The following is an 11,170-nucleotide window of genomic DNA, read 5'->3' on the forward strand; positions in this document are numbered from 1 at the left end:
ATGCACAGAAGCATTGCAATTCGCGGGAAAATATTCACAGTTGCATAGAAATCTTGCAATTCACGGGGAAAACATTCGCGGATAGTGGCTAAGCTCCTGGTGAAACATGATAATCACTTAAGGACCCTTCAGATCTGGCTAAGTCAGTTTCTTGAGCTTGACATACTTAAGCAGCACCATGTGTTGAGCATTAAAAAATGGAACGTTCCCAAACAAACACAATCCAATTAAAGAACGTCTAATGTGTGAGCTTGCAAAACTGCTGCTCTGGCTATGAAGATCTACAAAATGCAAAAAGGTATAGTAGTTATGCACACAAAATGTTCGAGTGGAAAGCATTCGCAGTTGGCAGCATAATCGCAAAAACCTCGAATGTTTTCCCCCTCAAAAGTTTTGCCATATATGGTACTCAGGAATTTTCCCAGACATCAGATCACCTTTCCCTGGCATCAGAAAATCTACTGGTATGGCAGTCACACAAATACACTGTTTCAATTTGTTAATTACGATCAGATTCTATTCACTAGGGCAGCATTGACTTTAGCAAATGCTTGCAGCGAATTCTTTTATGGGTAGTAAGCACTGTGCATTTAATTAAGTCTTACTTCTAATAATAGCCCTGTAGATTAAGACTTACTAAATTTCTGAAACAGGAGATATGCCCCCAAAACAAATGATGCCAATTTGTTGTTGCATTGAGGCGATAGTAGTTTAGAGTTTGCCAAGACTGCAAGAAGTGGAAAATTCTTAGATGACTAGTTGTTTGGCTACTTGATTTCAGTAGCAGGGTAGAGGTGTAATACTGAATAATCAGTGTCGGAATGTATTGTGATACGACTACGACAAAGGAGTGTTTAGGTAACAAAGTGAGAGAACTACTGTAGTATGATACTTTGTCTATAGGATCACTCAGCAGGGTGTGGTAGAGTTGGAGGCTGGTTACAGGAATGGTGTCCCTACTGACTAGATCAACCGATGTTATGATGGTTTTGTGATATGCACAAGTTGGTTCAATAGTGTTGTTCATTATGAGTTGAAGCATCCTTTTGTGTGGCATGTGATGCTGCAGTCCCACATTCAATACATCCCAGTAGAAACCATCTTGCAACAACCTGCAAAATCCTGCAAGTTCTTGCAAGAATTTATGGTTGCAAGAATTTCTCGTCAAATTCTTGCAAGAGTAGTTAAAATCTTGCAAGAAAATATGACTGCAGGAATATCCAGTGCAAGAATTACTCTATTCTTGCAAGAACATAAAAATCTTGCAAGGACTATACAGATTCTTGCAAACCTTCTTACTTGAATTTAATTATACACTTGAAAGAATTAATATACTTTGGGGAAAATGATTTACATACTATGATAACTATCTGCTGAATTGAGGAAAGTTCTGGATTAGTAGCTAGCTACCCCTGGAGCCAGTAGTTCATGGAGAGTAGAAAGATATCCAAGTAACAGCATGTTATAGCAATACATTTTACAGGTAGCTTCAGTACAGGTAGTTGTCATTCATGTTTTTTTTCTTTCTTTCAGTGTTTATAGCTATACAAGACTGATAACACCATGCCAAGAGCCTGACAGAAGTCACAGAGTCACCAGAAGGATAAGCTGTTGCAGAAAAATACCGAAATACATTTCAAATTATTAAATACAATATTCTATAATAAGCGCGTTATTTAGAGTAAAGAATATTACCATAGAAACGGCTTCTTTAGCAACGATGTCGAGTGGAGTAGTGAAGAAAGTATTATTTTATCAGTGAAATTCTTGATCTAAAAGGTGACATTTAAGTTTTTACTCGTATTTTGAATGATTGCTGGCCGGTTTCTTCCGGTGGGAGTTATTTTCGAGCTGTGACATTGTGACTATTTACATCATAAAGCGGCTCTAGCGGAAGTCGCCGTTACTTGTAGTATGGCACCTTATTGTGACATGGCAAAGGAAGTTTAAAGACTGAGAGGAAAAGTGCAGTATTAGTGCGAGCTGGTTGTGACGGCTACAAGTAGTGGCCAGTCTTTCAGCCCGCTATGGTGCAAACTACATGATGGTACCCTACAACACTGCAACCGTAGTTTTCTAGCGTGAAGGCGAAGAAACTGGGAATTTATCGACGTGTGAGAACATGCGTTTCCGAAGTTCCATCACTATGCAGAGCCGTCTAGGCAGTAAAGTCAGTGATGTCTTGTTTAAATTATCTGGTAAGCTAGTTTGTATCATTGGCATATTCCGGTGTGACTAGTATCTATATTATACTGTAGGTTACCAAGTCACTATAGAACAATAATATTTTTTCATACAGAAAGATAGCTACAATACAATACACATCATAGTAGGCGGTTAGCTACATCTTGCCACTTCCAAGTTGGCTCTTGCTCTGCTTATTCTGTAAGGAGATAATGTGTAGTTGACATAAGTGAGCATTTAAATGTTTATTGGTATGGATGCCCCAACGTCACTGAGAATACCCATAAAGTTGAGAGCATTAACACTGTACATAAGGTTGTAAACAAGATAATGCAGGCAATCATCCAATCAGCTGACCTCAACAACGAAATGATGTGCTCCAGGTAGTGACTAATACTGTTTTATATATGATTGCAACTACATATTACAGGTGACCTAATACAGCATGCAGTGGGGAATTCAAAACCGAAATAGCATTGACGACAACTGTATGTGACATATTTTCAATGGATAAACATAGGTAACAAATTATATAGTGGTGGAACATTCCTTAAATGTGTTGTTTTCTACGATAGCTGGGAATCAAGTTCTGTACAACAATCGAGAGTTAAATACAACAGCTTGGAGCAAGAGTCATGTCCATTTACAAGATTATGTTCAGCTTCTAATAAATGTTTTCATATTCATTGATTATCGAATTATAAGTGGCCAGCTATAGGATGCATGCGTAAAGCTATGATGGTCTTGCAAGACATGCAAGAAACCGAATTGCATTAAACTTTCTTGCAAGAATAGATTTGTAAAATCTTGCAAGAAAAGATATGTCAGAAAATTTCACAAGATCTTGCAAGAATCTTGCAGGACTATGCAGGATTCTTGCAAGAAAAGGTCCTTTTTTATTGCAAGAATGAGAATCCTGCAGGATTTACAGAAATCTTGCAAGACTTTTGCGAGAATCTTGCAAGACTTACATGCGCATATCCTGCAGGATCTTGCAAGATGGTTTCTACTGGGATGCATTGTAGCTAGAGAACAATTGTAGCGTGTCAAGCTATTTTATATGCATACAGATCAAGACACACGGTAGTGTGTCGTGCGGCCCAAGAAGCTGGCGCGTAACACCCGTGAGTATATTGAGAGGAAGAAAGAAAATGCAATTTTCGCACCTCCGTAGCTCTGTGCTGCCTTGATGAAACAAGACGATTTTTGCTGTGGACACTCCCTCCACCTTCAGCACTCCACATTCCAAATTTGAGCGAAATCGCTTCAAGCGTTCCCGAGATATGCGACTTCAAAAATTGGCTTAGTTTCTTCGGGTTTTTTTTTCTTATTTTTCTTCCTCTTTTCGCACACTTACAAAAACTGATATAAAACGCGAACGCTATATCCGACTGCCTTGAAATTTGGCACACTGAAGGGGGGAATAACGGCGCATCTCTGTACCAACTTTGGCTAGGATCAAGACACACGGTAGTGTGTCGTGCGGCCCAAGAAGCCGGCGCGCAACCCCGTGAGTATATTGACAGGAAGAAAGAAAACGTAATTTTCGCACCTCCGTAGCTCAGTACTGCCTTGATGAAACAAGACGAATTTTGCTGTGTACATTCCCTCCAACTTCAGCACTCCACATTCCAAATTTGAGCGAAATCGCGTCAGGCATTCCTGAGATATGCGACTTCAAATATTGGCTTAGTTTCTTCGTTTTTTTTTCTTCTTATTTTTCTTCCTCTTTTCGCACACTTACAAAAATTGCTATAAAACGCGAACGCGTTATCCGATTGCCTTGAAATTTGGCACACAGAAGGGGGGTATAAAGGCGCATCTCGGTACCAACTTTGGCTGGAATACCATAAACAGGCAAAGAGTTATGAGCGATTATGCACGAAAAATAACACCAATATGTTGTCACGCCTACAGGGTAAACCGCGTATGGGAAGAAGTTGAAATTCGGTGGGTGAATAGGTTAACTATTGAACCTCAAACCTTTTGTGGTTTGAAAGAAATCGAGCTAAAAACCAGGAAGATACAACAACAAAACCAACAGTGTGTAACAATTACGCAACCGAGATTAGCTAATAAAAAACAAATACTTGCCACGCCTACCAGATAATGCTTTGAAATTCACTGTACAGATGGAGTAATCATCTTAGAAAGGCTCTTCAATGGTGTAGAAGAATCAGACTTAAAGCCACGGAGTTATAACACGAAATCCAACTTGGTGCAGCAAGTGTGAGATCGAGATACTCTAATAGAGCAGTCATCCTAATAGAGCAGTCACCCTGAACAGAATTCAAGAGATCAGTTAGAAATAAGTAACCTGTATAGAGATCAGCTGCAAACAAATCACCCTGTAGAGAGTTCAGCTACAAACAATTCATCCTGTTCAGACATCAGTTAGAAGAAGTTTTCTTGTAGAGAGTTCAGTTACAAACAAATCACCCTGTTGAAAGATCAGCTAGAAGATGTCACCTTGTAGATAGTTCAGTTACAAAGAAACCACCATGTAGAGAATTCAGCTACAAACTAGTGACCCTGTAGATACATCAGCTAGAAGAAGTTACCTTGTAGAGGGTTCAGCTACAAAGAAACCATTCTGTAAAGAGCTCAGCTGCAAACAAATCACCCTGTAGAGAGATCAGCTAGAAGAAGTTACTTTGTAGATAGTTCAGCTACAAACAAATCACCCTGTAGAGAGATCAGCTAGAAGAAGTTACCTTGTAGATAGTTCAGCTACACACAATTCACCCTGTACAGAGCTCAGTTAAAAGAGGTTTCCTTGTAGAGAGTTCAGCTACAAACAAATCACCCTGTAGATAGATCAGTTAGAAGAAGTTACCTTGTAGATTGTTCAGCTACAAACAATTCACCTGTAAAGAGATCAGTTAGAAGAAGTTACCTTGTAGAGAGTTCAGTTACAAAGAAACCATCATGTAGAGAATTCAGCCGCAAACAAATCACGTGTAGATAGTTCAGCTACAAACAAATCTCCCTGTAGAGAGATCAGCTAGAAGAAGTTTCCTTGTAGAGAATTCTGCTACAAACAAATCACCCTGTAGAGAGATCAGCTAGAAGAAATCACCTTGTAGAGAGTTCAGCTTCAAAGAAACAATCATGTGAGAGTTCAGCTACAAACAAATTGTCCTGTAGAGAGATCAGCTAGAAGAAGTTACCTTGTAGAGAGTTCAGCTACAAAGAAACCATCATGTAGAGAGTTCAGCTACAAACAAATCACCCTGTAGAAAGATCAGCTATAGAAGAAATCACCTTGTAGAGAGTTCAGCTACAAAGAAACCATCATGTAGAGAGTTCAGCTACAAACAAATCACCCTGTAGAAAGATCAGCTATAGAAGAAATCACCTTTTAGAGAGTTCAGCTACAAAGAAACCATTCTGTAAAGAGCTCAGCTGCAAACAAATCACCTGTACAGAATTCAGCTACAGACACATCACCCTGTAGAGAGATCAGCTAGAAGAAGTTACCTTGTAGATCGTTCAGCTACAAACCATTCACCCTGTAGACAGAGCAATTAGAAGAAGTCACCTTGTAGAGTGTTCAGTTACAAAGAAACCACCATGGAGATTTCTGTAATCAATATATGTGACCGGATTTGCGAAAAGGGGTCTTCCACACACATCCAATTCCGTAAACGTTGGAGACCATAACTCAGTGTTCAAGTAACATATTAACCTGAAAATTTCACCATGTATTCAGCTATAGTGGTGCTCACCACTGCCCAAATTTCAAGGCAATAGCTCTTTCCAATCTGAAGTTATCAATTGTCAAAGTTTGCAAATTGGATGTGTGTGGAAGACTCCTTTTCGTAAATCCGGTCACATATATATTATATATATAATTTGTACATTTACTGATAAAATATTTAAAGTACATCTACTTCATCTTTTCTTCTTCCTGTAGTAAAGAAAAAAAACAGGTTAAAAAAGTCCCATGTATACAAATACAAAAAGAAATGAAATCTAATCCAAAACAGCTAAGCTGTAAAAAAAGTGTGCGGCCCTCAGAAAGGCTATGTTGAAAAAAGATGTGAAATCCAAGGTGGCGGCCAAGAAATGGCTGTGATGGTAGGTTAATGGTAAAAATTTTAATAACAACAATTCAGGTGAATTTTTGTGCCACTTCACAAAATTTACCTGAATTGTCATTATTAAAATTTTTACCATTAACCTACCATCACAGCCATTTCTTGGCCGCCACCTTGGATTTCACATCTTTTTTCACCATAGTCTTTTTGAGGGCCGCACTGTTTTTTTACAGCTTGGCTGTTTTGGATTAGATAGAGTTACCAACTGTTACTAGCCAATTGCCATGCCATACACTTAAAAGCAACAATTTGATGAATGATGAATGTATGTATGAACCCACACAGGTTGTATACTTGACTAGCTGTACAGGTAATGGGCTTGCCCGGGCACCATGTTTGGGCTAGATATGCCCCTGGTGTGTCGTGTGGCCAAGACAGCTGGCACGCCACTCTGTGAGTATATTTACAGGAAGAAACAAAACATGATTTTCATGCATACAGAGCTCCATGCTCCCTTCTTGAATTGGAACAATTTTTATACTGCAAACACTCTCCACTCTCAGCACCCCACATAACAACTTTGACATAAAAAATCTTTATAAACCAATAGTATGCCTAACTTGAAAGGAGTTTACTTTGTTATAAAACACTATTACAAAATTAATCCAAACACTACATACTTTATATAGCCATAAACAAGCGATCACAAAATCAAGACACATGGTAGTGTGTCGTGTGGCCAAGAACGCCGGCGCACCACACTGTGAGTATATCAACAGGAGGTAACAAAACACGATTTTCATGCGTATGCAGCTCCGTGCTCCCTTCTCGAATTGGAATCAGTTTTATACCGCAAATGCCCTCCACCTTCAGCACTCCACATACCAAATGTGAGCAAGATTGTTTAATACAATCATGAAATATAAGCATTCAAAAATCAGCTTAATTTCTTTGTTAAGGGAGATCAGGGGCTTAGATTCTTCTTTTCGCACACTTTACAAAACCCGTTATAAAATTCAAATGCGTAGTTTGATTATTGTAAACTTTAGTACACTTTAAGAAGCATTGTGGCACAATTACGTACCAAGTTTGGTGCAAATATCATTAATAGTCATAGAATTATGGATGATTATTTGCATTAAAAAAGGCCGACTTGTTGTCACGCCTACAGGGTAAATTGCATATGGGAATAACTTTAAAAATTGGTATGCATATAGGGTAACTATCATAGCTCAAACCTTTTCGTGGTTTAAAAGAAATCACACTGACAGCTATAGAGTTACAAGGCAAAAGCTAAACAACTGTAAATTTCTGGGTCGAAATTTTCTAATAGAACAGTCACCGCAGGGTAAAAAAGGTACATAATAATGTTGAATAAAAACTGACCAGTGTTCAAACCTGGGACCTCCATATTGAAAACTTAAGCACTGAGCCGCTGCTATCACGGCTGATCTCCTCACTCAATTTCTACTTTATAAAATGAAAAGTGTAACTGAAAGCTACTCAGTAGTAAAACTTCATAATTTCCTAGATCTACCAATGGAAGATCTAGATTGTTCTAGAACATTTTATGTGTGTTCTATTAGAAATTGTCAAAATAAATGTGCACTCTATTAGAGCATTACAAAAGTAATCAAATAAATACAATACTATTACAGCTTCTCTAGTCAAAGCCAATATTATGGTACAGATCGGGTGGGGTAGTACACTACTATTAAAACCTTCTCACGCCAATCGTCATCATCATAATCATCATAATAAGTGCTATGCTAATCAAACTTGTCACAACAGGCTGTAAATTGTAGTCTAGCACAAAAGGTGCAAGATTTCTTTGTTTTGTAAATTGAGCAACTGCAGCTTATCACATTTTGCATGAACAATTGAAATACTCTAATAGAACAGTCAGTGCAAAATCTTAGACAAATAGTACACCTAATTTGAAAGGAATTTACTCTTTAAAAACATCATTGCAATAAATGCAGGCACTACACATATATTATACTTTATATAATTGTGAACAAGCAAGCACAAAATTATGTTAGTATAAATAAGCTTTGGTATACAAATTGGTAAGTTGTTTTTCTGTATTACTTCTGGTTATATCATCTTCATTGCATCTGTAGAAGATAAGAAGAACAATGATTTGTGTAAAAACAAACATCAAAGCCAGTTTATGGCTGGCTTTGGGTATATATTTAAAATACAAAAGAAGTGAAATCCATGCAAAAACAGCCAAGCTGTATAAAAAAGGTGCAGCCTTCATAAATCCTGGATGAAAAAAGTTGTGAAATAAAAGGTGGTGGCCATGAAATGGCTGCAATGATGTTGATGATAATAAATTTTAATAATGGCCTTCGTGCATTAATAAAATTTATTATCGTCAACATCATTGCAGCCATTTCATGACCGCCATCTTTGATTTTGTAACTCTTTTCATCCAGGCTTTTTAAAGGCTGCATCTTTTTAATACAGTTTGGCTGTTTTTGTGTGTATTATATGATTGTAAATTAGATTTGGTATCAGATAGTTCTATGGGTGAAAGAAGTTGTGAAATCAAAGGTGGCAGCCGTGATATGGCTGCAATGATGTGGATGATAATAATTTATGACTATTATTAATGTTATTGAATTATTAAATGCTTAAACATAAATTAGTGATCCTTGTACAGATGTAGCTGAAGTTCTTGTGCACATGTTAATGGTCTCACATTTTATAGCTCCACCTGTTTTGACTACAACATCACAAACAATCCATGCTGCACAGGGTGATTCAGTTTCATTAACATGCACTTCAGAAGGATCACCACCAGATACTTTTACTTGGATGAAGGATGGAGTTCAACTACAAAACAACATCAATACTACAAGTGTGACTTACACTGGATCTGTTGCAGTCTTCCAAAGTACCTACAGCATTAGTAACATCAGTAGTAGTGATATTGGGAATTATACATGTACTGTCACTAATCCTATTGGAAGTGATAGTTTGGAAATTGTTCTTGATAATCTTTTCACTACCAGTAAGCAAGTGTCAATGTGTTTATGTATAATTCTGGTGTATGTACAGAAGGATACAATATACATTCTATTGATGCCAAGAGTCATTATGGAATATAGCAGAAATATCACATTGACAAATTTCTCAAAAGTTATGCATGTAACATTTAAATTTCTAAGAATTTCATAAAACATGTAAGCTGTACATAATAATCAGGAAGTAACTCTTCTTTTGAACTATTATTGCGACACACAAGTAAAATACCAAACGACTCTCTATTACAGCATTTACTCTATTCTGTAAATGCTTTTGCATCTTTACAAACAATATTCATGAAGTCCTAAATGCTGATGTTGGTTTATAGGTCCTAAGAAATGTTTGTACAAAATTTGGTGTGGATGTGCCCATGCTGGGACACTCTTTTAAGAAATATTCAAATGCATGTCTAAGTTTTAGTAACCTAATGGTCCTGTGTTTATCACTCAAGGATGCTACTACTGTACAAGGCTTGAGGGTTTAAAATCCTGTATTTGAAGTCTATATTGTTTACACCATAGCTCGTTGTTCGGCTTTGACAGTAGTAAGCAAGAAATTGGCAGAAACAAACCCATTACATCTACCTCTTACTCCACATTGTTCTTACTGTCCATTTAAATGCTGCCAATATTATAGGTGCATAATTGAAGTGCCAAGAAAACTGTATTCTGAGTCATTTTAGCTAACTAATTCAACTATGTAGTCAGTAAAACATGAATAAAAATCTGCCCTCCCATGCTGCCTACAGGAGGATAAGAAACTAAAAATTAACCTAAAGTGTACAAACTGAAGATTAATGACCTTCACTATACAGGTACATATGCTGTTACTGTAGCATATTGCATATTTTTATATAGAAGACATACAGTAGTGTGTCGTGCGGCCAAGAAAGCTGGCGCACCACACCATGAGTATATTAGCAGGAAGAAAGAAAACAGCTTTTTTCACACGTGCATAGCTCCATGGCCCCTTCTCCAAAGCACACTATTTTTGCATTACAGCTGTCTGCCAGGTAGGGTACGCAACACAGCAACTTTGATTAAATTTGCAACAGCCATTTGTGAGATATGGGTGTTCAAAATTTTGGTTTAACTTCATTTTTTTCTTCTTATGCCATATGGGGGGGGGGGGGGGGGGGGCTACAGGGGCTTTATTTGTTCTTTTCGCACAATTTGCAACAAAATGCTATACAATTCAAACGTGTAACTCAATTGCCTTAATCTTTGGCACAAATGAAGAGCGTGTAACAGTGGATTCACGTACCAAGTTTGCTGTAAATCTGAGGAATATCCAAAGAGTCATGAGCTTTTATTCACATAAAAAGAGATTAAACTTCTGTCACGGCAACAAGGTAAATTGAGTACAAGAATAACTTGAAAATTGGACTGTAGATAGGCTGATTATCGTAGCAGTGCTTTTTGATAGTTTGAATAGCAATAGAATTACAGCAACAAAGTTATAAAGCAAAAACCAAACAAATATAAAATTGTGGGATCGAGATACTCTAATAGAGCAGTCACCACGGGGTTAAAAAGGTGTACAAAAAATGTCGAAAAAAATATGATATCAGAGTTCAAACCAGACACCTCCATACCTAACAACTGCATCCTTAACCACTGAACCATTGCTACCTTCCTTGACTGATCACCTCACTTAGTTTCTGCTTTATAAATGAAATTTCTGGTTGAAATCTGCTCAGTTATTTGTAATTTCCAATACCAATAGATCAATCAATAGAAGTACTAGATTGTTGTAGAACATTCTATGTATGTTCTATTAGAAGTTCTCAAAAATGTGCACTCTATTAGAGTATTACAATAATATTATCAAATATTGAATTTAATACCATATCTGTTTCACTGCCCGTACAAAAGTCTCAATAGTAGCAGTGAAATTTATCCCGTATTTCACTG

General features: G+C 37.3%; 1 protein-coding gene across 1 annotated transcript in view; it reads left to right on the forward strand.

Moving 5' to 3' along the window:
• Positions 1–9,340, forward strand: part of LOC136254977 (hemicentin-1-like) — an 83,655-nt gene extending 74,315 nt beyond the window's left edge. The window contains exons 10-11 of the mRNA XM_066047697.1: positions 8,941–9,243; positions 9,291–9,340. Of these exons, the coding sequence (XP_065903769.1) occupies positions 8,941–9,243; positions 9,291–9,340 (353 nt within the window). The remainder of the gene's footprint in view (positions 1–8,940; positions 9,244–9,290) is intronic.
• The last annotated feature ends 1,830 nt before the right edge of the window (positions 9,341–11,170 follow it).

This window comes from Dysidea avara, chromosome 5 (genome assembly GCF_963678975.1).
Source record: "Dysidea avara chromosome 5, odDysAvar1.4, whole genome shotgun sequence".
NCBI classification, from domain to species: domain Eukaryota; kingdom Metazoa; phylum Porifera; class Demospongiae; order Dictyoceratida; family Dysideidae; genus Dysidea; species Dysidea avara.